The 26,750-nt window shown below is 47.0% G+C and overlaps 1 protein-coding gene across 4 annotated transcripts in view; it reads left to right on the plus strand.

The window, feature by feature from the left end:
* klhdc8a (kelch domain containing 8A) overlaps window positions 1-26,750 on the plus strand; it is a 103,398-nt gene that overhangs the window by 72,026 nt on the left and 4,622 nt on the right. For 3 of the 4 annotated variants that reach the window (XR_011520193.1, XR_011520192.1, XR_011520191.1), the window contains 3 exons: window positions 11,231-11,332; window positions 11,675-11,823; window positions 21,560-26,515. Coding sequence is in view for 1 of the 4 variants with exons in the window: in XM_070549813.1 (XP_070405914.1) it covers window positions 11,231-11,332; window positions 11,675-11,823; window positions 21,560-21,613 (305 nt within the window). In the remaining 3 variants the exon portion in view is untranslated. Of the gene's footprint in view, window positions 1-11,230; window positions 11,333-11,674; window positions 11,824-21,559; window positions 26,654-26,750 lie in introns of those variants that run through there. The other variant, XM_070549813.1, reaches the window with a different exon arrangement.

A 26,750-nucleotide genomic window follows, 5' to 3' on the forward strand; every position in this document is an offset into this window, starting at 1 on the left:
TCCGTCCAGATGGTGAACGGCTGAGTGGTGCCCAGAAGCCACTGCCTCCATTCCTCCAATGCCCACTTTATGGCCAGCAGCTCGTGATCCCCTACGCCGTACTTCTGCTGGGTGGTGGAAAACTTCCTGGAGAAGTAGGCGCAGGGATGAAGCCTGTCGTCGGGCCCGGCTTGGGACAAGATGGCACCGGCGCCAACATCCGAGGCGTCAACCTCGACCACAAAGGGGACTGCATGATCCGGATGGCGGAGGATAGGAGCCGACGTGAAACGGGTGACTAGGTATTGGAAGGCCCGAACGGCATCTGGAGTCAGCCGGAACGGTTGGCCGGGAGGGCTTGGTCGGGTGAGAGAAGTGAGAGGTGCCACAATGGTGCTAAAGTCCTTAATAAAACGGCGGTAAAAGTTGCAGAAACCCAGAAAACTCTGCAGTTGTTTCAGGCTTGTCGGGAGGGGCCAGTCTCTCACCGCCTGGACTTTCTGAGGGTCCATGGTTAGTCCTTTATCCGAAATCATGTAGCCCAGGAATGATACGGACCGCTGGTGGAAGGAGCACTTCTCGGGCTTACAGAACAGGTTATTGTCCAGGAGCCGGGTTAGAACAGCGCGAACATGGTGGAGGTGTTCGGCCTCGGACTTGGAGTAGATCAGGATGTCATCCAGGTAGGCAAACACCCACCGTCCCAACATGTCGCGGAGGACACCGTTTATGAGGCGTTGAAAAACAGCGGGGCTATTGCACAGCCCGAAGGGCATAACCTGGTACTCCCAGTGACCGGTGTGGGTGATGAAAGCGGTCTTCCACTCATCTCCAGCTTTAATACGGACCAGATTGTAGGCGCTCTGGAGGTCCAGCTTGGTGAAGATCCGCGCCTGGGAGATGGTGTCCAGGGCAGACGTGAGGAGTGGCAGAGGATGACGGTCTTTGACTGTGATTTTGTTCAGACCTCGGTAATCGATACAGGGGCGGAGATCACCCTCCTTTTTCCTGACAAAGAAGAAGCCTGCGGCACCCGGGGAGGAGGAAGGTCGAATGAAACCCTGCTGGAGGGCCTGGTCAATATATTCCTCCATGGCTCTGGACTCGGCGGGAGAGAGAGAAAAAAGGCGCCCCCCTGGGTGGACTGGTTCCTGGTTCCTGCTTGATTTCCATGTCGTACGGGCGGTGAGGCGGCAGAGTGGTGGCGCGCCGCTTGTCGAATACCGCATCCAGGTCCCGGTAGGGCAGTGGCAGATTGGGCAGTGTTTGGCCAGTGTCACCGTCCGGGTGGTCTGGCATGGATGGAGGAGGAGAGAGGTGGGCCTGGCACTGGGTCCCCCATTCCAAAATGCGGCCCTGGGACCAGGAAATCCGGGGGTCGTGGTTACGGAGCCAGGGATATCCCAGGATTAGAGGAAAGGAGGGAGCACATATGATCAGGAACTGGAGGGTCTCTTGGTGGCCTTGGACAATCATCTGGAGTGGCTGGGTTCGGTTTTGGACCGGATAGGGTTGGAGGGGCCTACCGTCCACCGAGGTCACAGGCACAACTCTCTCCAAGGGGGTCATGGGGATCCGTAGGCGCTTAACCAGATCCATGTCCATAAAATTGTCAGCGGCCCCCGAGTCCAACAGCGCGTGCATCTGAAGTGAGGTCTCACCATGAAGGAGGGTAACATGAAGAAGGAGTCGATTTGAAGAGGTGGGGGCTGAAGGTGAACCAGGCTGAGCGACCCCGATACTCAGTGGGTTCCTTCGTTTCCCAAACGTAATGGACAGTTCAGGCGTCTGTGGTGGGAGGAGCCACAATAGGCACAGAGACCCTCACGCCACCGTCGCTGTCTCTCCTCTGGAGGAAGGTGGCCTAATTGCATGGGCTCATCAGTAGGAGCGGGACCGGGAGCAGGCGTGGGGGAACGAGGAAGAGGTCCAGGCGCCTGAATGGGCGAGTGAAGGGCTTGGGCCGAACCAGAACCCGCTGATCCATGCGCAGCGCCAGATTGACCACTTCATCCAGGGTCTGGGGCAGTTCCTTTCCCGCCATCTCATCACGGATGTAGGTCGCCAGTCCCTCCAAGAAGACGGCTCGGAGGGCAGAGTCATCCCACCGCAGCTTGGCGGAGATGGTGCGGAACTCCGACGCATAAGCGCACACCGTGCGCTCCCGCTGGCGGAGCTTTAGGAGTTGTGTTTCTGCTCCCACTTCGCTGCTGGGTGGAACAAAAGTCTTTCTGATGGCGGACACAAAAGCAGCATAGTCAGTGCAAGCCGGTGATTTGGAATTATAAAGCGCAGCGGCCCACTCAGCCGCGCGTCCGGAGAGCAGGGAGGTGAGATGCGCCACCCGAGAGCGCGCAGTGGGGAAGCGCCCTGGCTGGCACTCAAACTGCATGTCAAGGGTGGCGAGCAGACCGTCTGGGCTCCCCGTCACACCATTCCACCTCTCCGGGAAACTGAAGTGCGGCCCCTCTGTTGGTGGAGCGAGGGCTTGCTGCTGGAGAGCATGGAGGGCTGTGGATAATTGTAGGATGAGATCGGTCTGGGAGTTTTGTTTGGTGTGGAGCCGATCGATCAGGGCGTGGAGCTGAATGAGTTCATTTTCCATTTGCTCCGTCTTTCTTTTCATGCGCTCGAACTCCGCTGGATCTACGGACTCAGTCATCCTGTCACGATGGTCGACTGGGTACGGGAGTTGAGCTTGGTAAGGAAGTTTGATGTCTGGATTATTCGGTAGAGAACTCTGATCAGGGGTTTCAATGAAACGATGACTGAGTGAAGAGCCGGTGCGGCGTCTTCCATATATAGGCTTGGGTGTGACTGGGAGAATGCCGGGACTTCCCACGAGGAGCATGCTGGGAAATGTGGTCCAAGATGGAGGCCGGTTAGCTGGGAGAGGCCGGTCTGGGGGCTTGGGTTCTGACACTGAAAGTGTAGAAACACAATTACGTACCTGGCTAAAGCCCAGGCACTATCAAACTCTTTCTAGTCTGATTATCTGCTCATTTAAATTCTGACAGCCAAGGAGCAAGATGAAGAGGCAGCCCTCTCTGGAACCGGTTCTGGATTAGATCAAGCAGCCTGAAACTCTTGGAAAAACTCAGGAAAGTGATAAATGTGGATCATCCGTCTAATGTGGACTTTGTGGTGCAGGAAAAGAACTGTTTGCTCTACATCTCCTGATCATTCCTCTGAAAGTGTAAAGGGGTCCTGCTACAGGACGGATTTCAAAAAGTGATGTCTTGTATCCAACTTATGCAGAGACTTCCTGCTGCTGGAAGTTTGATTTTTGAGGTAACTCAACACGCCATCTCCAGAATTTACGAGGTGGAAGCTTCTTTCACATTCTTTTTTCACTCAAGAGATCATCAAATCCTTGTCATCATGACACACCAAAGTGGATGAAGGAGGAGCTCCAGGGTGTCACTGGCACCTGCAACATGTCATTTTTACAGCAAGTAGGGCTCGTGATCGTGACGTCATCGCAGATGCCCGTTGGAGGCCTACGAGTTCCTGCTTGTTGCTACTGACAACAGCATGCTCTCGTTCTTGCAGATTAAATTATCAATCATTCATTTGATCGGCTATATTACACAACTATAGTAAATGTCTGTTGTGGGGTGCAACACGTGACTGCCAGGGGAATAAAGGTGGAAAACAGGCTAATTCTTCACTGTTTCAACTGAACTTCGGCAAGTTGTGTCGATGCTCCAGTCTGGGTCTTTCATATGGATCAACAGCATTTATAAAGCTGTTTCTGTCCACATACCGGTCTCGGACGCCTTTATTTAATGCATATTCCACATCCTTTCAGGGATTTTAGCGTGGACTGTTTGTTTACACTCGTAGAGCCGCCAGCATGTCTGCGCACATCCGGGAATGCTATGGGTAATCACCAGCAAGAGCATCTTATCCTCTCATTTTTCCTGGAGGATCACATTACTCACATGACCGTGTAGTGCTACCGCTGAATTATTTCTGTGTTTCCGTATTTCTGGTTGTCGTTCCAGTCGCCCTCCCATCTGTGGGAGACAAAATACCTTACAGTTTTATCTTAAATAAGGTTTCTCACTGCAGATCCACTGGTCACAAACAGTCGACTACTCAGACAGACACTTTCACTTCATTGTCCCACAATGCAACTGACTTCTCCATCCAGCAGCAATGCCCCAGAGTAACCACTGGACAACTGGAGTTTGGAATCAAAGACGAAATGGGAAAGCAAAAATCAGTGAGTCATTCTGGACATCCGGCCATGTGGTCACGCTTTGAGACCGCTTCAGCAGAAGCCAAACCAAGCAGAGCGCGAGCGTCATCACGTTAACGTGTGATGATGGGGCTGAAATTTACGGGTGTGTGTGTGTGTGTGTGTGTGTGTGAGGGAAAAGCAAGACGAAAATGTCCAGCCTACTCAACGGCTGTGCGCATGCACACACACACACGCGCACACACACACACACACACGCACACAGAAGGCACAGTTTCTACAGTCTAATTTAGGCTGAGATGAGATGGGGAGATGAGGAGGTGAGGATGAGGAGGGGCTTCAAATGACAAGATCCAGAAGCAGATTGCTTTATTATCCATCTGCAGCAATATTTCCCACACACTCATGACGTTGGCTGCCACACATTGATGTGATACGACTGCTCCATCTCCCCAGTATTTAAACGCATGCCTGATAACGCATGTATTCTGAGCTGGGAACGATAACCACTAAAATAGAGTTTTGATGGAAAATTGCCAGAGAAGGACACATGTCAGCTTTTCAGGTTTCACATGGTGTCAGTTTGTCCACATTTATAGGAATATTATATCAGTTACTATTACATATCACTTTTCTCCTGCTGTACGTCTCCGGTTTACGTGCTCAGATGTCTTTAAACTTGGACAAATACAACAAATAATTGAGCTGAGTTGCACCGTTTGTAGCTACAGGAATTTCCTTTACCATGTAGAAATATTTCTAACTGTGTTTTTGACTTTTTAAATCTTCAACCATTTGGTTTAACTTGGAAGATCAGGCTTGAGGTTGAGGAACACACATCTGAAGTAAACAACCGGAGGCCTTTCTAATGATTGTTCATGCAGTAAAGGGTTACTCTGAAGTGATGATTTTTTCAGTAATCATCTGATGCTCTGCGGTTCTGATTTCATAGATTAAAAGAACACTAGGCTGTATCATGGAAAATCCACTTTTTGGAGCTTGTTGCCATGGGGCGTTGTTTCCTCATGAGTAATGCCCCAAACCCGTGTTTGGCTGCATTCCTGCATTTTCCTGTTTCAGCTGTAAAGTTAGACTTTTGAAACTCATGACAGCAGACTGATGTAAAATGTGTACATCACTCCATCTTCCGGCGCCAGACACAGGCCCTGCTCCTCCGCTGAACCTGGTCCGGGTTCAGAAGCCCAGCCGACTGCTTCGGTGGGCTAGGGCTGGACCTTTACACAGGTTCACGTCCCGGTCTCAGCAGGAACTTTTTATTTTCTTGTCTATGTGCACTTCCCAGTATGATGTCGTCAGCTCTTTACTGGCTGACTGTTTAAAACAGGGACTGATGTGTTTATTTTAGTTTGTTGAGCCAGTGTAAGTGAAGGTGAGGTGTGCAGAGGAAATCAACCAAGACGCCGACTGGAAATGATTCAAAGATCTTTTGCAAAATATTTTGCAGAAAGTAATCAATAAAACTAAAGTATGAAAACATGAAATCTGCTTCAGCTGGCTACATGAATACTGCAGACGCCAGCAGGAGTCGAGCCCACGTCAGCACATGATGAAAGGAGTCAGCAGGACCATCTTAGCCACGTTCACCACAGATGCTGCTGTTGGCACATTCTGTTGGAGTGTGCACGAGCAGTTTCACTAAGAATGAACCGTTCCATTTGGGGGTGTACATTCAGGCAGATGATAGGTTGTGTAGCGTTACGGTTTATGCTCTTTTATGAAAGAGGAACCATTCTACATATTAATTTGTGATATTAATTTTATTAAATTAAGAACCAAATTGTATAGTTTTAAGAAGACTCAAAGGTTGTTTTCATCGATAAACTGTCGATAATATCCGTGGGTCTGTGTTTCAGTTCAATGAAGAAACCAGTTTGAAAGTTAAAAGTTTTAATTCTTCAAACTAAACTAGTGATTTTGAAATGACAAACATGGAAATGACAATCAACATTGGCAACTTTGTTGAACAATCTTTAACAGTTGATCTTGTAAACTTGCTCAGATAGACCTTGTGGTGAATGTGTGAAGATTGAACATGAGGTGAGATGAAGGCATGTGTGTGTGTGTGTGCGTTTGATTTTGCTTCAGGAAGAAACAGGTGTCTGGGTGAAGTGATGGTTTGGATAAACTTAGGTTTTGTTGGAAAAGATGCATCAAAACGCTATCTGTCGTGGAATGCCTCACCGTATTCGGACCCTCTGTTGGACCCGGGACGTCACCTTAGGATGATGTTTCATCCAGGGCACCTTGGCTATGAGGCCAGAACAGTCTCAATAAGAATTAAGTCACACAACATTTTCCACAAATGCACACGCTAATTCTGAAGTTCACACTCTGTGGTTCACAAATATAATTTGTAAGAACACTTGTAATATAAACTCAGATCATGCGAATTGCTGAACGTGCATTTACGAACAGCTTCTCATTTGTGAACCTTTAGTTTAGTTAATAAATTCTTGTTTGTTAACACCTAAATGTTTTCTTTATAATTGTAATTTGTTAATAAAACACCATGTTATCTTTGTTTAGTAAAGAATGTGAAACTGCATGAAACCAACATCGGACTGACAAACAATAGAACAGTTCTTATATGTGAAGCCACGTCTGTTTGTATTAATGTGGAGTTCGTCGGTATATTTCCTTAGTTGTTATCTAAATACATTCTTCGACTCTAAATGTTGCTTGGTGTCTTTCAATAAAGTTCTTATATTTTATTTTTCCCCATTTCATCACCATCAAGAGCTTCTGAGGGTCACCGTTTATCATTTGCTTATATTTTATATTTTCTTTAGAAATTCAAACATATTTTCTCCAGTAAGTGTTGATTTTTGGACTACAGGACTACAACCGCTAAGACTACAACCGCAAATTTGTTCTGACCATCAAAATCATAAAGTGATGACGTCACTTCCGTAAGCTTCATGTTCAGCCAATCGACTACTTTGACGTCATCGACAGTCGAAGGACCTCGAACACATCCCGTACCGACACCAGCAGTAAGTTGGGCTCGTTCCCAGGGAGAGTTGGACACCGCCAAGGCTGCACTTTGTCACTGATTCTGTTCATAACTTTTATGAACAGGATTCTAGGTGCGGATTGGTGCTGCATCTGCAGTGATGCGGGCGTTGTACCGGTCTGTCGTGGTGAAGAGAGAGCTGAGTCAGAAGTTGAAGCTCTCGATTTACCGGTGGATCTACGTTCCTACCCTCACCTACAGTCATGAGCTTTGGGTAGAGACCGAAAGAACGAGATCGCGGATACAAGCGGCTGAAAAGAGTTTTCTCCACAGGGTGGCTGGGCAACACATTCTCACACCCAAGGCGTCAGAATATGACGCGTGTGACCAAGCCTCAATATATGACGATTTGGGACGCCCCAGCGCGTCAGGAGACGACGATCAGGGACATGCTGGTTCACGTGGCTCCGCTGGCGTCACTCTTTGACGCGCCTGGTCACACGAACATTATTCAACTATTTAACCTTCCCCTCACCCCAATCCTAACCTTAAGGTCCATAAACTGTGACCTTAAGGTTAGGATTGGGGTGAGGGGAAGTTTAAGTAGTTCACAAGTACTTCTAATGTCCGTCTCACCACCGGCGTCGGATACCGACGCTCTGGGACGCTGCGTCAGCTGGTTGTCCCTGTTCGTCATCTCCTGACGCGCTGGGGCGTCCCGAATCGTCATATATTGAGGCTTGGTCACACGCGTCATATGTTGACGCCTTGGGTGTGAGAATGTGTTGGGCTGGGCTCTCCCTTAGAGACAGGGTGAGAAACTCGGTCATCCGAGTAGATAACTGTCTGACTCTAAAGCTGCTCAAACACATTAACACTGATATATGAACCCATTATGAAGTTTATATTTTGTGAGTATTAGCAAAGCATGTTTTCTCAGCCTGAGGTGTGGCTGTTGAATGAGGAAACAGATTTCTTTACTTTAAATCTTCTCAAATGTTTATATGTTCAGTCCTAAGGACTGTTGTGAATGGAGAGCTTTTGGGGGATGGCAGGTTGTGTCAGACATGTTTTTATTATTAAAAACGCAAATTATCTGACATCTTCCATTTATCGATGAAATGTATCCAGTGATGTTTATATCTAGTGTAGGAATGGCAGCACTGTGTTGTAATATTGCAGACTGATGTAATGAACCACCAGCACCCCCCCACCCCCCATTCCCAACCTGGACCCTCCGCAGCCCTCAGACCATCACATTTGAGCAACCCTGGACTAGAGTATAAACAAAATCCAACAGATTAAGTTTAATCTCAAAGTGACAAGTTTGTGGAGCAGGAACTGTTCCTGGTGCTGAAAGGCTGGACTAGCAGAGACACTGGTAGCCATAGCAACAGCATAAAAGGAGGGCTGATGGTAATTATAGGGACCGAGACACCTGTAATGGGAAGGTGCGTATGAATAACAACGTTGTTTAATAAATATGTACTATTAACATGTTTCTTATCCATTTGCTTCTTTACAAAGTGATGGTTTATGGGCAGATAAATTAAAAAATGATGATTTATTTAAGAAAAATAATAATAAATCTTTAATATATTTGAATTTTTGAGTCACATTCCTGTTTTTTTTAAACCAACAGCAAAATTCAAGCAGGCAGAAATAAATATAATAAAAAAAACATGAGTCTCTAATGTGTTTAAATAAAACGTGATTATTTAATCATTCTTTCATCCTATCTCTAGTCAAAAACAAACGTTTTCAGGAGAAGCACGGATTAGAAAAGTGTTTGCATTATGAATGTATTAATGGCTCATAATTCTAATAATGAAATCTGAGATTGGCGTTTGGGACGAATGGGCTTATTTCGGATGTGCTATCAGATCAGATCAGAAGGTTTTATTACCACATGTGTCATTTAAAGCTATCCATACTGTTTGCCCCATACCTGTCTGTCCTCATTCACATGATCTCTCCCATCCGCTCCCTCAGATCATCATCCTCTATCACCCTCTCTGTCCCACCTTTCCATCTCAGCACAACGGGGAGCAGAGCCTTCAGCAGCTCCGCTCCCCGTCTGGAATTCTCTCCCTCAAGCCATCCGGAACTCTGACTCGCTCCCCTCCTTTAAATCTGGACTCAGCCCAGCGGTTTCAGACTGCTTACTGCTAGCGTCACCTTTTCCTTCTTCACTGATTTTATTATCTCGTTTGTATTTTTAGGCTTCTGTGTGTGATTTTGCTGTATTCATTTTTAATGCATTATTATTATTTAATTATTTATTTATTATTATTATTATATGTGCGAGAATCACAACATCAGCTGCAGTACTTGCTGCAAGAAAAATAAATAATAAGCAAAATTAGTAAATAAGCGCAATGAAATGATATTAATATAGAGAGCCAATAATTGGTGCAGCAGCTGTTTTACACAAGTCGGTGGTACAGGTCAGAGCGGGTTAGTTCAGGTACACAACACAGGTCATGTGACTGAACCAAAGCAGCAGGAGCGGGCAGTTCCACAGCAGAGGGGAAGAAACTGTTTTTGTGGCAGGAGGTTCCGATCCAAACGGATCGGAACCTCCTGCCAGATGGGAGCGAGTCGAAGAGACCATGTCCAGGGTGAGACGGGTCAGCTGTTATCCGACCTGCACACCTCAGTGTCCTGGAGGAACACAGGTCCTGTACGGAGGGAGTTTGCAGCCCATGACCTTCTCGGCAGAGCGCACGACCTTCGGGAGTCTCTTCGTGTCTCTGATGGCAGCTCCAGCGTACCACACGGTGGTGGAGGAGGTGAGGATGGACTTGATGACTGTGGTGTAGAACTGCCTCGTCAGCTGCCTCAGGACGTACATCCTCTGCTGGGCCTTTTTATGATGGAGGTGATGGTGGGCTCACACTTGAGGTCCTGGACGATGGTGGTGTCCAGAAGGCAACCGTGGTGATGTCGTGTCTGACAGGGCTATGGGGGGAGTGGGGCTGTGTGCTTCCTAAAGTCCACAACCTCCGCTGTCTTCTGTGCATTTAGCACCGGGTTGTTGTGGCTGCACCAGGACACCAGCTCATGTCACACCGACAGACCGGTAACGGTAAAAATGTTCCAAAAACGTGCTTGATATTCACCAATATATGCAAATTCAGCATAAATAATTAACTAAGCTAATTTCATTAAGTTAAAAGCGTGAACTCAGTCTTACTTCTGCTGGTTTATGGTTGTAACTATCTGTTATAGAGACAAAAATCCACTCTTACATGCAGGAGAGTGTTCAGTGTCAAAGTAGTAGGAATGGGAGTAAAAGTATTCTGCCATGTATGCCGAACATGTGATCATGAGACAGCACCCGTGGGAAGTTTTTTGTCCGTGAGATTCACTCCTAACGTCAGCAGCCTCTCGGATTGCACGTTTGAATGAAACTTTATCAAACCGATAAAAATAGCTGCACTGATGTCGGATTAATCATGGAGGACGATTACACAGCGGGCTTCGCAGCGTTACCTCTGAAGACCAGAAAGCCCAGTCTGCTTCCTTCTCTCATCTCACCTTCTCTCTGTGGGTTTCATCTGTCTTCTGTAAGACGACAGTAACACTCGCTGGTGCATGGAAGACTATGGAAGCTCTGAGGTGAAGACGTGTGTGAAACCACCTGAAAAAGAATAGATTTAACGAGCAATGTTGTGGGCTTGGAGAACGCTTATAAAGCTTGTTCCGCTTTAAAAGCAAGATGTTCAACGAATTCTTCAAAAACTGAGAAGTAAAAACCAGCCGCCCACACAGCCCTCGCCTCCACATGCAAACAGCAACGTAGCTCTGGTTACACTTCGGTTTGATGCGTCGCTGCGACGCCGACGCCTCACGGCTTCATCAGCAGCTCATCTCACATCCAATCAGCTGTCACTCACCTAGACCTGCCGTGTGTGTGTGTGTGTGCGTGCATGCGTGCGTGTGTGTGTGTGTGTGTGCGCGCGCATCACCCTGGTGCCTCAGGAATTCACCCCAGCTACTCTCTGACCTTGTGTGTGCACACACACATTTGTTTACTCACGCTGTGTGTTGTTGTCCTTCGTCCTTCTCAGGCACCTGGCTGAAATCGGAAGAGACGGTGACTTTGAAAACAAAGAGAGCAGACTTTGCTGCCGCCTTCCTGCGTGGTCGCATGGTGGTTGCAGGAGGACTCGGTAAGCAAGGAGACCAACTCCTGTCACTGACTCCTACTACAGCCATCACATCAACCCTTCCTTCTTTCTGTAGTGTGGAGCTTTTGGTTTGAGCATTAATGAGCAGAGCAGAAGAGTCCATCTAAACTGCTGCAGTAATGTAGTTTCTCTCACTTCAGGTGATAAAATGCTTCACTTTGTTATTTATTAGCCAGCTCGTTCACCACCCTTCTAACCGAATATCTCGGGTCAAATCTGCTGCTTTTATACCAATTCTTCAGTGTGTGTGTGTGTGTGTGTGTGTGTGTGTGTGTGTGTGTGTGTGTGTGTGTGTGTGTGTGTGTGTGTGTGTGTGTTCCTCAGGCCACCAGCCTTCAGCTTTGGACACAGCAGAGTCTTTCCATCCCCAGAAAAAGAAGTGGGAGAGGTTGGCTCCAATGAACTTCCCCAGATGCTCCGCCTCCTCCATTGTCATTAGAGACCGCCTCCTAGTGGTGGGAGGTGTCAACCAGGTACGCCATGGCACAGTTCGAAACCCTTATGCTCACCAGTAACTCACTAGTCTACAACTGTTACCACAACAATTAAACTGGAACATTTCTGATGAAATCTTGGGAGGGGCCTGCCATCTGGCACAAGATGGTGGCCATGTGTCTAAAGGCGTGTGACGTTCGTGCTGTCGTCCCTAATTAGTAAACAGAGGTGGCCGTGAGCAGCGTTGCTTTTGGAGACTCTGACTCTACATTGCTTCCTGGTGTCTCCCACTGAGACGGCAGGAGGTGCTCCTCCCAGTGAGAGGCTGCGTGTGCGGTTAGCTTGACTGCTGGTGACAGAGCGTTTTCTGACCAGCGATCCACCATGGCACCAACGTGACACATGACTGCTTTGGCAAACACAACAGACAGAGAAGCCATCAGTTCGTAGAGGGTCAGGTTCCAGTTGGGATCTGCTCTGCCGGCTGGCTGGACAGCGCACCCCTGATGTCAGCCAGACACAGCAAGCTCTGTAAAGCCGGGCGTGCACTGTGCGACTTTTCCACTCGTAGCGTTCAGCTTCAGCTCAAACTGTACGACTTCCTCGCAGAGCAGATCTCACGAGCCAGGCGCTCACACTGTACGTCTGCTAGCAACACGTCGGCCCTAAAATATGCTAAAAATAGCAGTTTTTACTCAACACGTCAGACTTTTTTGTCTTGTTTTGCCTGTTGTCCTTCAGGAGTGCTGCAGGAGGACACACAGGGATTTACGGGGGTTGGATGAGGAAAATGAAATAAAGACAGTAAATCTGTGTTTTGTGATCAGTTTAGTTTGACATGAACACGACAAACACGCTTTCTTGACAATCTCTGTGAGTAAAAAAACGTGTAGAAACAAAAACGAACAGCGTGTGTTATTAGGGAAATAGCAAGCGACCGGCCGGTGTTGTGCCATAAATCGACTCACTGACAAAAAATGATTAGCTTAGTTTTTTCCAGTTGGGAAGTTGTTTTAAGTGTTGCTAATTGTCTTAAACGTTCACAATGAGGATATATTAATCCTTTTTGCAATATTTGCGATTGAAAAATGGTTTGTGGTAAGAACTGGCTTTCTTTATGTTACAGCCTTGATACTAAAAAATAAATAAACAATGTAAAATGGCGCCCTGTATTGAATGTAAACGTTGTATAAATGGAAATAAACAATTCTCCAGCGATTTGATTTTTCCCCCTTCCTTTCTTCAGTGGCTAATAATTTTTTGGCAGCGAGTCGATTTATGGCAGAACACCGGTGTTGATGCAGGATTGTGCATGCGCCGTGAGCGGTTCTGGTACTTTTTGGGTCGCAGCTGCTCGCAGCGCCGCTTCAACAGTGCGATACCCTCACGAGGGACGAGCGAAATATTAAACACACCAGAAGTCCCTGCGACCTCACGACTGCTGATCGGCGGCTGGTCACGTGGTGTTAAGCGCCTCTCGTAACCCCCTGTACACTACACGACCGCTCGGCGCTAAACTCGCCCCGATGTCGTGGATTATCGCACGACTGGAAAATCGGCTCAAAAAGGTGAAAAAGTCGCACCATGTACGCCCGGCTTAACTCACTGGAGACGTCACGCTGTCAGAAGATAAACAGATGTGGTAAAGTGACATGATTCTCACTCAAATGTGGTTCTGCAATGACTCAAGGGAAAAGTCACGCATTAGCAAAGCTGTTACTGTCTGCCTAGCTTGTTGTTGGGGCGTAATCCATCCTACTCAACTCATCTCCATCTCCATGCCCACAAGCAGCAACCTTGTTGCTACATTTACAAAATGCCCCAAAATGTGGCTGATAACTGCAAGTACACCAGAACACCGTGCTTTGCATCAAAAAGTGAAGCAGTTATGATCAGATTTACGTTTGTGTAGAGCGAAGCTAAACCTTCAAGTTATAACTGAGGTTATTACAATACAGTACTGCAATGACATACCTTTGCATGCTGATGGTCCAGTTCTGGCAGTGAAGGATGTGCCATGCATTGCTTCGCAATTCACAGTTGATGGGATGACACACCATCTGAGCACTCCTTTGCATGTAAAGAAAAGTATTTCTAACCTACCACCTTGTTACAACCCCCTCATGTCCAGGAGGGTGTGGGGTTGAAACTTAACAAAAGGCGAGACAGTTCAGGTTAAACTGCTTTTTATTTTTTAAAGCTCTACCGGATGGTCTCCTGCAATAGCCCCGGGCAAGGCCGGATTAACCATATGGGCAACTGGGCAATTGCCCAGGGCCCGCAAACTCTAAAGGGCCCAGGCCCAGGGCAGCAAGAGCACGAGCAAAATACTGTATCTGTAATCTCCCGCTTTATATTAAACTAGGGTGACCGTACGTCCTCTTTTTCCCGGACATGTCCGCTTTTCACTCTCTGTCCGGGGCATCCGGGGGGGGGAGGTTCTTGTACTGATGAAAATGTCCGGTTTTTCATCCAGGAGTAGGGATCGAATTATGGGGAAGCTGTATATCCTACACATCCACGGGAGGGCCGGGAAAAAGTTTTCTACCTATATTACATCATTCATGGACTCTTCTGAGCAGAGAGCACATACAGCGCTGTGTTGTTGCGCAGCGCTCCAGGCAGCTGCGTCCAGCGCACGGTCCATTCTCAAAGTGGCGCAACCAAAAAACTATAATGAACACACAATCGTTCATGTCCGCTCATGTTCTCTAGTTTCTGTCTTATTTGTGCCTGAAGCGCTCTGCTACTGCGGAGCTCATCACCTGTGCTGCGGTGACTCCACCTCACTGACGCAGCATCGAAACGCGCTCTCCGCTTTGCGGTCAGGAGATCTTTGATCTGCTCAGAAGTAACTGATGAGGTGAAAAAGTAAGAATCCAGGCAACAGATTTTCTGGAGAGTTTAGAGGAGACGCAGGAAGATGAGAGACAGACAGGACAGGATATAGTTCAATAAAAACAAGAACACAAAGTAAAATGTAGGTAGATTTATCTCCACTACACGTTTCTACCTGTATAAAACAACAAGTTATACACATGTCATATTTATACATCTGATACAATTCAGATCACCTTCAAAACTCAGTCACACACCCAGGGCCGTTTCAACACATTCTGGGACCAAGGCTAAACAGAATAGGCAAAATATTTACATATGAATTGTTTTAGAGCCCTTTAATTGGCAGAATCTGATATTAATTTAGTTCTTACAAAAAATGGGTCCCAACATGGTTTGTGTGGCGTTGCCATAGTGTGACGTCATAGGCACAGATCCCCTGTCCTCTTGTTTGGAAATGGAAATATGGTCACCCTACATTAAACAAACTGTCCACCCGGGCTTTTGCGCTGCACAGAGACGCTTCGCTGCCTACGACTGAACGTCAGTTGAGAGTCAGCCTCATGCAGACTGACCAATGGAGAGGGCCTCAAGTTAAGACCCTCTCCTCATTGGTCAGTCCACACAAGGTGGGTTAAAGGTTACCCTGATAGGGTTACGTGATGTCAGGCATTCAAGTATTGAGTATATTTACTGCATATTACAGTAAAATATTCTGTATGTGACCACATTATGGTGATCCTTGGGTCGTGCTGATGGGGCCCGTGTCATGACCTGAACTAGAAGGACCTGTGATGACACCAAACACAGTAAGCACTTTAAAAGTCTTCATTAGTCAGGAGCTAAGATGTGGAGGTGTTACCAGGGTAATACTCAGGTAAGGGCAGAGGCGAAGACAGGCACGGGTCGAAGCCAGATCGGGACTAAGCAGGTACAGGGAGCAGGCTGGAGGCGTGGTCGAAGACAGGCGAGGGTCATGCTGGCAGGCAGAGTCCTAGACAGGGGTCAGGTGTGAAAATGAGGTCCGGAGGCCGTGATCAAGCAAGGTGAAAGGCTGGAAGATCTACTGGCAAAGAGCGTTCAATAATCTGGCAGGGAACTGGTGGCTGGCTGGTGAATATATAGCAGGGGGAGCAGATGAGTGAGATGAGCTGATGAAAAGGTGCAGGTGATGGTAATGAAGTAGCTGAGGGCTTGATTGAGGAGGCAGCAGAGGCAGAGGAGGGTGTCAGCCTGGGAGTCATGACAGCCCTTTAATATTGTTGCCCAGGGTACAACAAAGTGTTAATCTGGCCCTGGCGTCGGGTGACAAAAATAACCAAAAGTCTCCCTGAAACTCAGGGGAAGGGTCAAAACGTTCAATAAACAATAAACTGTCTTTTAAGTAATAACAGAAATCAACCCGCGGGAGCCTAAGAAAACAAAACGGCTATTTACACAAACAAAGGGGAGGAGGATGCCCGGCCTCAAAACACAGCGGGTCATCTGTGCACTATTCAGCCAAAGTTTCATAATCAGGGAACATTTTCTAAGTGACAAGTCTCGCTTCAGTGGGAGGAATCTTCCCGCATGCGCTCTGGATCTGCGACGCGCTCAAAGCCCCTCTCCACATCTTCAGCTCGCTGTGTACCTTATGTAGTACACGCTGACAGTGAGCTGCGCTGAGCAGTGTCCAGCTCAGGTGTTCAGATGGGAATCTTTTCTTGAGTGATTTAGCTACATCTGCGATGTGCGTAGAATAAAATGTCAGTTCGTCTGCATGCGTTGGGGTAATTCTTTCTATTCTTTCTCCGTCAAAATAAATGGCCAAAACGGGAACTGTCCGGTCAACACAAGCCTGCTTTTAACTGTTCTGTTTTCTTGTGAAAATTGTTACAAAGAGATAAAATTAAACTTGATTACCACCAGAGCCAGGCGCACTGCGCCGTTATCTCCGTCACTGTAAATGAGGGAAAAACAAATTGATCGGATCCTTTCCTGACCTTCCCCAGTTTAAACTGTTCAGAATACAAATCCAGGCTCTGTCTCGTTAGATTGGTGCAACTACTGAATGAAACTTTACATTAAACCATGTTGAAAAGAAAATGATCTGATTAAGTCGTTTTCCCCTCATTTACAGTCAGAAGTACAGCGCAGTGTGCATGGCTCTGGGGTTAATCAAGTTTAATTTTATCTCTTTGTAACAATCTTCACAGGAAGGCAAAACAGTTAAACGGCAGGTTACAGATATTTACATTAGACTTTTATTTTGACGGATAAACTCAAGGATGTTGGTTGGTTTGAAAGAATTACCCCGACGCACACTGACGCGCATGGATGAGCTGACATTTTAATCGTTACGCACATCGCGGAGGTAACTAAATCAATCAAGAAACGATTCCCATCAGAACATCAGAGCTTTATACTAGACATGTGTTCAGCGCGGCTCGGAGCGCCCACGGTGGACAGTGGGCTGAAGATCTGCAGAGGGGTTCGCAGCGCAGCGCAGAACCACGGCGCATGCGATAAGATTTCCTCCCACTGAAGCGGTCTGGAAACCCGGTCTCTCTGAGGGATGTGTCACCTGGAAAAATGTTCTTTTTATGAAATTATGAAACTTTGGCTGAACAGCGCTTGTTCCCGTCTCTAATATGGAGACGCATGACGCATCCAGTCTGAGGCAGAATAGCCTCTTCAGCTCAGAAAGCACCTGTAGAGACATTTGATCACGCACAAAGTTTATGTGGAGCAGAAGCGGTCGGGCCACGGCAGGTGAAATGTTCCTAGCCTACATGAAGTGTAACATTAATATGTTACTGAACACGCTGGTCTGGTTGGTTAGACCAGTGTTTGAAGTGGAAAACACACACACACACACACACACACACACACACACACACACACACACACCAATTAAAACAATGCTGATAGCGTGGACTAGAAGACAGGTGATGGGTTACGTATTTAAATGATGATCAGGCTGCTGTAAAATGTAATCTCCATCCACATCCAGACACAATTATCCTCTATTCTTTCTCTAGTTGCTCTGCTCTTGCCTGGGCTGACGTAGCTGACGGTGCGCGCGGCGCGCCTAACTAGCGGCTGATGCACATTTTACGCATTTGGAGAGGTGGGCTGGATGCTTTGCTTTTACTGGAAGATGGTCCACTTAACGCACGGGTGTAGACTACATATTAATGACAAATGAATGAAAATTAAATTGGGAGTTTTTACTTCATATTTTATAAATAAAAATGACGGGGGAACACATTTATGACGTCTTTTTAAACGAAATTTTCTAGTGCGACCTGCCTGCTTCATTAAGCCACTGCTTATTAAGGTCCGTCCAGAATTACTGTGGGAAACGGGTAATAATGGCTTTTTGATGGGAACAGGTTGCCGACCCCTGGTATAAGATCTGAGCTGGTAAAACAAAAATCCTCATCAGCAGGCATTTTTGAAAGTGGGGGGGACACAGCTGCCAATCACAAATTTTGCCGGGGACATGTCCCCGGCGTCCCCGGTTAAAATGACGCCTATGCCTACAACACCTGTTGCTGTAACGTATATTTTCTAATCTCAGTCTTAGCAAGAGAAAGCAGATTATACCACGACTCAAGGAGACTGCAGAACCCAACGTTTGCAACCACAGATGCTCATCCAGTGTGATGAACACGCTGCTATCTTGGCATTTTGCTGAGTTGCTGCAGCAAACTGAGCAGGTTCAGGTTTTTTAAGGTGGAACATCAGCAGCACAACTTTTTCCACCTTGTTACTGGTAAACATGTTTAATACACTCCCGTTGCTGTTCATTCACCCAATTCACAGACATTTTCTGTCTCTCTCAAGGTCACAACTATGCTCTATGTTAGCTAACTGCTACGTATTATGCTGTGTGAATTCCCGGACTACTTTAAATTGTGAGACTTACAGCACATTGTTGTCTGTGAAATAAAGAATAGGGCTTGTGATCGTGACGTCATCACCAACGCAGCCGCCCTGTTGGAGGCGTGTGAGTCCATACTTGTTACTACTGTAAACAGCGTGCTCAGGACTTTTTCAAAAACCTTTAATAACAACTTTTAAACAAACAGCTAAACAGTTATTTTAAAATAAATTTACATTTATTGCTGCTTTGTCTAAAAGTTTTAGAACATCAACTAATCATCCTAAAATTTACAAATTTCACTAGAAAATACATATTTTCAGAAAAGACACTTGAGCCTTTTCTCCTGCAGCCATGACTTGTGGGTAATACCCTTCGACATTAATATATGGACAATGGGTTTCCATAGGCTCCAATATCACTTTTCTGAGGCCAAATGGGAGGTGGCCACCATCGCCATTTTGACCGTGTCACAGGTTCCGTCAAGCCCAGACAATTCCACAAAAGGGAAGAGAGGTGGAGCTGAGGGTGGGGCTGTAAGGCTGGGATCAACTGACGACACCCGGTCGAACTAGCTGCAAGCTAACCTGAAGCTAACCCAAAGCTAATGCGGAGGTGGAAGCTAAGCTAACGGAGGTAGCAACCTAGCTACAACCGGAGTTAACTGTGCACAACACCAGAGCTTCTGAGTCAGAGATACGCCGGGCTGACCGCTGGGTAAAACCGGGTGGAACACAGAGGTCTCTGAGACCTCCACAAGCCGGCAGCGGTACAGCAGACAAGCGCCGCTGCGATCTGAGATGCCCAGAGCTGCTGCTGGGGAGAACCGGGTGGAAAGGTTTCCATCCCAGAGCTCCACAAGCCGGCAGCCCGCGCAGCAGACAGAAGCCGCGAAGCCAGGGGAGAACCGGGTGGAAAACATGGGTCTCCCGAGAGCTCCACAAGCCGATAGTGGGAACCCAGCTCCACCAACATGTTATATTTCAACCCATCTTCTAAAGTGCAGCATTATGTTAAATGCACTGGGTTTTACCCTATTACATTTACATTTCATGGTTAAACAGTACATGTTAAAATCTAAGCTCAGCTCGGCAGTGACCTAAAAGACATAAATATAATTTTACTTACCGAAAAAATGAAGTGGAGACTCCTTGGACGCTCTATTAGAGCAATTAATGCCACAGCAAGTCATTTTGTCCAACAATTGCACAAATAATATCCAAACAAGAATACACACACACAGAGACTCTAAATCCCGGAGCAGTTTCCAGGCCAGACCGAGGCTCTACTGAGGCCTTTCCACGGAGCTAGCTCTGTGGTCACGTGGGTCTGATGCTCATTAATTATACAGAATTTTAGGCTTTTAATACACTTAAACAGAAGAGTGAGAAAACATTCACCCCCCTCAGAGTTGTCATGAGTGTAAACTAGATAATTTAGACAAAAAACATGTTCTGGTACCAGGCTGTAAACATGTTTATTCCTGCTGTGAAATTGGTATTTTTAACATGGGAGTCAATGAGGATTTGCTCGCTTCTGACACCAGCCCCTAGTGGATGAGGGTGGAACTGCAATTTTTGGTACTTCTGGGTTTGACTCCATTTTAGAGCTCCATTGTGGGGGCTTGGTAATACCCTTGCCTGCAGGTCTGCATCACTGTGGACTTGGGTGAAGTGCAGGTTAAGGGTGCAATGGGGGCGTGGTCAACTTCCGCACTTGAGCATCGGGACACCCAACGCACTCGCACCCCTGGCCAGGAACGCATAATTGAAGGGTGCGAGGGTGCAAGTGCGAGTGTTGGGATTGGGCCCGAGACCCGCTCCCCTTTATTTAAACCTAATTTTTATGGTTAAATGTTAAGAATCCGCCAATGTTTCTCAACAACTCGGCATCATTTCATTCATTTCCAACAACATTTTGATGAATATTTCTAGAGATTAACTATAAAAACTACACACTGTCCCTTTAACTCGAGCCCACCTGAGGTAAGGCACACACCAGTAGCTTGTCCATTGGGGGTGCTAGGGCGCTGCCCCACCAGTCTCACAGCAAGTAGAAGAAGACAAGAGTCACAAAATTAAAAAAAGAAAACTAGACTAAACAGTCTACACATCATATAGACTATAAGTATATGTATAATCTAAGTAAATGGCCTGTATTAGTATAGCATATTCTTAGGGTTCTACAACCCCCCAAGGCACTTTACAACACAATCAGTCATTCACATGTTGGTGGTGATGAGCTATGATGTAGCCACAGCTGCTCTGGGGCGCACTGACCTAGGCGAAGCCTGCTGAGCACAGGCGCACTGGTCCCTCCGACCCCCACAGCAGACAAGGCGGGTTAAGTTTCTTGCCCAAGGACACAACAGCAGCATTCTCTGGTCAGAGCTGGGATCGAACCTTCAAACTTCTGATGACTGGACAGCCCGTGCCGCCTCCGGAGGTACTGATGTTTGTGTGAAATAACTAGCGACGTCTAGTGACCAAGTGTCTATGGACAGTCAGGCCTTTCTGGATCTTGTGACAGACCTTGAGCCTGTCTGGTCACCAACAGTATGACTACAATCCTTTTGATCTTGTTGATGAAAGATGGAGCTGTGATTCTGATCATATGGAGGTTTAGCTCCTGACAGCAGAGGGAGAGGATCAGAAGTTCTCAATGCGAGACACAGTAGAAGATGCTTTCCTTCAGAGTGTGCTGCGTTTCTGACTTTCATCAAGCAGTGATGTGCATGGAGGTCACATCTACTTCATGCTGCACTCAGCCTTTAAATACAGCCACTCCTGGAGTCTGCTTATCTGAGTCTGTTGTCTTTCTTCTGCATGTCAGCCAGTACGTCTGTGTGATGGAGGGTTATCTGTAGCTGCTCATGTTCTGAGGCCAACCTGAGCCATCTTTAGAAAAGTGCACATTAACCACCTCTATACGATAAAACTCTTAGACGTCTGTGTGTGTGTGTGTGTGTGTGCGTACATGTGTTTCATTGATATAAACTGTCAGTATTGACTGCAGTATCCATGGGGAAATATTTGGACCCTCTGACTGCTGGTCTGTTCTCACCCTGTCAGGTTCCCAGCTCGGCCCATGAGATCCTCTACGTCAAAGAAGAAGAGTATCTGTAGCCTGCAGCGACAGAGACCAGATGATTGTTGCAGATCACTGATTCCACTTCCTCCTGTCTGATGGCTCGTCTGAATCTACTGTAGTTTTGTAAAAGCAGTCCAATAAACACAGTTAGGGTGGAGGGGACTCCAGTTATCACATGCAATGTTACAGGTCACACTGCCCCCTGCTGGGCGTAGCCAAGCTTCACTTTAGCACACCTTACACTGGGAAGCCAAGGAGTCAGTCCATGGTGGAGGCTTGTTTTGTGACATATTTGCTGTGATTAGCTTTGATTCACAAAATGTTTCATTCAAGGAGCCAACAGAAAACTGTGTGTGTGAGTGTGTGTGTGTGTGTGTGTGCGTGTGTGTGTGTGCAGGAGGTGGAAACGTGTTAAATATCAGACAGATGACTTCCAGGACGATTGTTCTCTCACAGCAATATGACTAGTGATGATTCAGCGCTTTCTTTGTTCTTGTAGTTTTTTTTACTTCTTCAGCACTAGACTGTTTCCTGTACTGTGGGACTAACCTTCCTTTTTCTAAAACGTGAGTAATCCTGTTCTGTGTTTTTGAGTCATGACTCCATTACCAGTTATTTGACACTGTAGTGCTCCTCACCGCCACCAGATGGCAGCAATAATACATCAGTCTTCCCTCACATATTCAGACCATGAGGGGGACCAGATGCAAAAGGACAACCTGTGAGACAAAAGGTGTTCATGAAGGACAATGCTGGACATGTCCCTCCCTATACATATACACATTTATTTTATAAAGGCTGGGGGCATGTTGACTAAGATTTTAAAAGTTGGAGATGATCTGTTATTTCTGTAAGCAGCTCTGCTTACTGCTCTGTAACGGAATCTGACCAGATCATTCAGATTTCACTCAGCATTTCTGGTCTTATTGTAATTATGTTTTCACTGTAAATCTAGATAAACATCTGCAAAACAAAATGTTGTTTATGTCATGAACACACGAGCCTAATATTCATATCTGTTCATAGGAATTTAACTAAGTGGTTTTGTAGTTTCGGTTCTTCAGATAATCCACCTGCAGCTCGTCCAACGGCAGATCCCACAGCAGGGTTCTGATCCAACATCAGAAAGGTTGTAATTTAACATTCTGACCCAAAACCAGCTAATGCACGTCACTTAAATTCATATCAAACATTACACATAAAACAATCGACGCAAGAAGCGGGGGAAAACCAGTTTCCTGGAACCAGTTTCCTTGAGAGGGGTTGGACTTTCTACCACTCTGGAGTTGCTCCCACTGAGAGGCGCCAAGCAGGGGTGGACATACCAGCTGCCCCCCATCTTGGTGCCTGTACGTTGGGGTTTACCTCAGTGAATGAGAGTGTAGCCTCCCTCCGCCTACGTGTGGGGGGACGGGTTCTGACTGTGGTCTGTGCTTATGCACCAAACTACAGTTCAGACTACCCACCCTTTTTGGAGACCTTGGAGGAGGTGCTGGAGAGCGCTCCTTCCGGTGACTCCCTCGTTCTGCTGGGGGACTTTAACGCTCACGTGGGCAACGACAGTGAGACCTGGAGAGGTGTGGTTGGGAGGAACCCCTGATCTGAATTTGAGTGGTGTTTTGTTATTGGACTTCTGTGCCAGCCATGGATTGTCCATAATGAACACCATGTTCAGACATAAAGGTGTCCATATGTGCTCTTGGCACCAGGATACCTTAGGCCGCAGCTCGATGATAGACTTTGTTGTTGTTTCATCTGACCTGTGGCCGCATGTCTTGGACACTCGGGTGAAGAGAGGGGCGGAGCTGTCAACTGACCACTACCTGGTGGTGAGTTGGCTCAGATGGTAGGGAAGGATGCCGGTCAGACCAGGCAAGCCCAAACGTATCGCGAGGGTCTGCTGGGAACATCTGGCAGAGTCTCCTGCCAGAAGGAGCTTCAATTCCCACCTCCGACAGAACTTCCAAAATATTCCGGGGGAGGCGGGGGACATTGAGTCTGAATGGACCCTGTTCCATGCCTCCATTGTTGAGGCGGCCGACTGGAGCTGTGGTCGCAGGATCTTAGGTGCCTGTCGTGGTGGCAACCCCCGAATCTGCTGGTGGACACGGCGGTTAGGGATGCAGTCAAGCTGAAGAAAGAGTCCTATCAGGTGTTTTTGGCCTGTGGGACTCCAGAGGCAGCTGACGGGTACCGGCTGTCCGTGCGGAACGCGGCTCCGGTGGTCGCCAAGGCAAAAACCCAGGCATGGGAGGAGTTCGGTGAGACCATGGAGCAAGACTTCCGTACGGCTTCGGGGAGATTCTGGTTCACCATCCGGCGCCTCGGGGGGGAAGCAGTGCGCTACCAACACTATCTATAGTCGGGACGGTGTGCTGCTGACCTCTACTCAGGACGTTGTGGATTAGTGGACAGAATACTTCGAAGACCTCCTCAATCCCACCGACACCTCTTTCAGTGAGGAAGCAGAGTCTGGGGACTTTGGGTTGGCCTCTCAAATCTCTGGTGCTGAGGTCACTGAGTTGGTTAAAAAACTCCTCTGTGGCAAGGCTCCAGGGGTGGATGAGACCCGCCCGGAGTTCCTTAAGGCTCTGGATGTTGTGAGGCTGTGTTGGCTGACACGGCTCTGCAATATCGCGTGGACATCGGGGGCAGTCCCACTGGACTAGCAGAGCGGTTTGGTGGTCCCCTTATTTAAAAAGGGGGACCGCAGGGTGTGTTCCAATTACAGGGGGATCACACTCCTGAGCCTTCCTGGTAAGGTCTATTCAGGGGTTCTGGAGAGGAGGGTCCGTCGGATTGTTGAACCTCAGATTCAGGAGGAGCAATGTGGTTTTCGTCCTGGCCGTGGAACACCGGACCAGCTCTATACCCTTAGGGGGATCCTGGAGGGTAAGTGGGAATTTGCCCAACCAGTCTACATGTGTTTTGTGGTTTTGGAGAACACGTTTGACCGCGTCCCTCAGGGGGCCCTGTGGGGGGGGGTTGTTAGGTCAGACATGGTCTGTTAGGTCCCTGTATGACCGGTGTCAGAGCTTGGTCCGCATTGCCGGCAGTAAGTTGGGCTCATTCCCAGCAAGAGTTGGACTCCGCCAAGGCTGCCCTTTGTCACGTTTCTGTTCATAACCTTACGGACAGGGTTTCTAGGCGCAGCCAAGGTGTGGAGGGCATCCGTTTTGGTGGCCTGAGGATCAGGTCTCTGCTTTTTGCAGATGATGTGGTCCTGTTGGCTTCATCAGAACGTGATCTTCAGCTTTCGCTGGAGCGGTTCGCAGCCGAGTGTGAAGCAGCTGGGATGAGAATCAGCTCCTCTAAATCTGAGACTGTTGGGTAATTTGATTATTCAATCCAGGATCACCTCAAAGAAAGTCCAACACACACAAGGGGGTTAGATATCAGGTTATAGATTATCAAGACCAATTACCAATAATCAATCACCATTAAACAACAATCAGACTTTGCAAAATCGGAGAGAAAGAAGGGCACACACCAGTCAAATGTCTGTTCTGTCTCTCGACAAGCAAACACTGGCAAAAAGGTTTTATTGAAGATACATAGCGCACACACACAATTGAAAGGTAAACATTCCCACCTCCTTCACAGACTCCCAGACACAGAAAAACATTCCCAGGTGCTTGGTATAACAGAGAAAGCTTCGTCTGGGCTTCACTAGGGAGCTTTGTGATAGCAGGTCCTTCAGACCTGCAAAGCTAGGTCGTACCTCCCTGCCGGAGCTACAAATTACTAACAAAATATAATGAGGATGGAATGAACCTTCGTTTGATTTAAAAACACCAGATGGTACCCAGACAAAATCATTTCCATAAATCCAATAATGTTTTTACCTAACATTTCCCCCCTGTTCAAACGAAGTTCATTCTAACTAACTGGAAGAATAAAAACAACAACAACTATTCTATGATTATGGTTAATATGGTCACAGCTGCAAAGAATCAACCTCTAACACACAGAAGACCACAAAAGAAGTAGTGACCTTCATAACTGGCTGTAAAAAGTAACAACCTTTAACAAAATAGAGCTGCTCCAATAGTTGGTAACCTGTAATAAAAATGGATGATTATAGCAATCAAACTCAAGGATTATACCAAAAAAATCAAAAGATAACGATTATACTGATTAAGTAAAAATATAAAACATCATTAAATAAACTGAGCTGATTACCAGGACATCAATCAACAACGGTTACAGAAACTGCAGTTTACATTGTTGAAATCATAATGAAACCAGCTTTATTAGGCCGCATCCTCATCTTCTTCCAGGCCCTCCCTATGTTGCAGGAGCGTGTACTGAACTAAGGCATCTGTTATTAGCTTGTCAACCAATCTCTACAAACATGGCTTAAACATATATTAAAACTAAGCTGATCATGACCAGGACAAAGATAACAGGAACAAACATTTTCACACAAGAACCACCAATTTCTTTTTGACAGCCAATCTATTAGACCTGGGAGGTGTCAGGGGGTTACGCAGCTCTAATTGTGGCAGAGCTGAGGTTCACAGGGCTTAGCAGTCTGGACTATTTGGGACTGTAGTGGGGGCAAAGCAATGTGGGTCATGTCGGGATGGTGTTGCACTTTCGTCGTTGGAGTGGAGAAAGATGATGCAGGTGAATCCTGGTGGGGTACTTTGGGGCCGTCGATGTGACGGGCTCAGTTTTTGTTGGTGGAGAAGGGGCAGAAGGTCATAACAGACCCAGACTCTCTTTCTTTCTGTTCTGTTCTGGGGACGACTGTGGAACCGCTGGAGGAGATGATGCAGAGAAGGATTCTCCAGAGAATCAAGAACATGATGGACAACCCTGAGCATTCTCTTCACAAGACTGTCCGACAACGGAAGAGTGTCTTCAGTCAGAGGCTTCTTCAGTTTGGCTGCAACACTGACCGCTACTGGAGATCCTTCCTGCCAACAGCCATTGTAATATACAACACCTCTTTGATGACTTGATTATTATTATTATTCTGAGCTACTACAGCAATCAGTTTCCCTCTGGCATTAATAAAGTATTTTTGAATTGAATTGAATTATGGCAGGTGAACCAGGAAAAAAACAAAATCCCTAGTCAGGACGTCCTTAATTGCTTAAAGATAAGGTGACTTGGGGTCAAAACAAAACATTTACACAACAGTCACAGTAAAAGAAAAGATGAAAA

The sequence above is a fragment of the Nothobranchius furzeri genome, chromosome 3 (genome assembly GCF_043380555.1).
Source record: "Nothobranchius furzeri strain GRZ-AD chromosome 3, NfurGRZ-RIMD1, whole genome shotgun sequence".
Taxonomy (NCBI): Eukaryota; Metazoa; Chordata; class Actinopteri; order Cyprinodontiformes; family Nothobranchiidae; genus Nothobranchius; species Nothobranchius furzeri.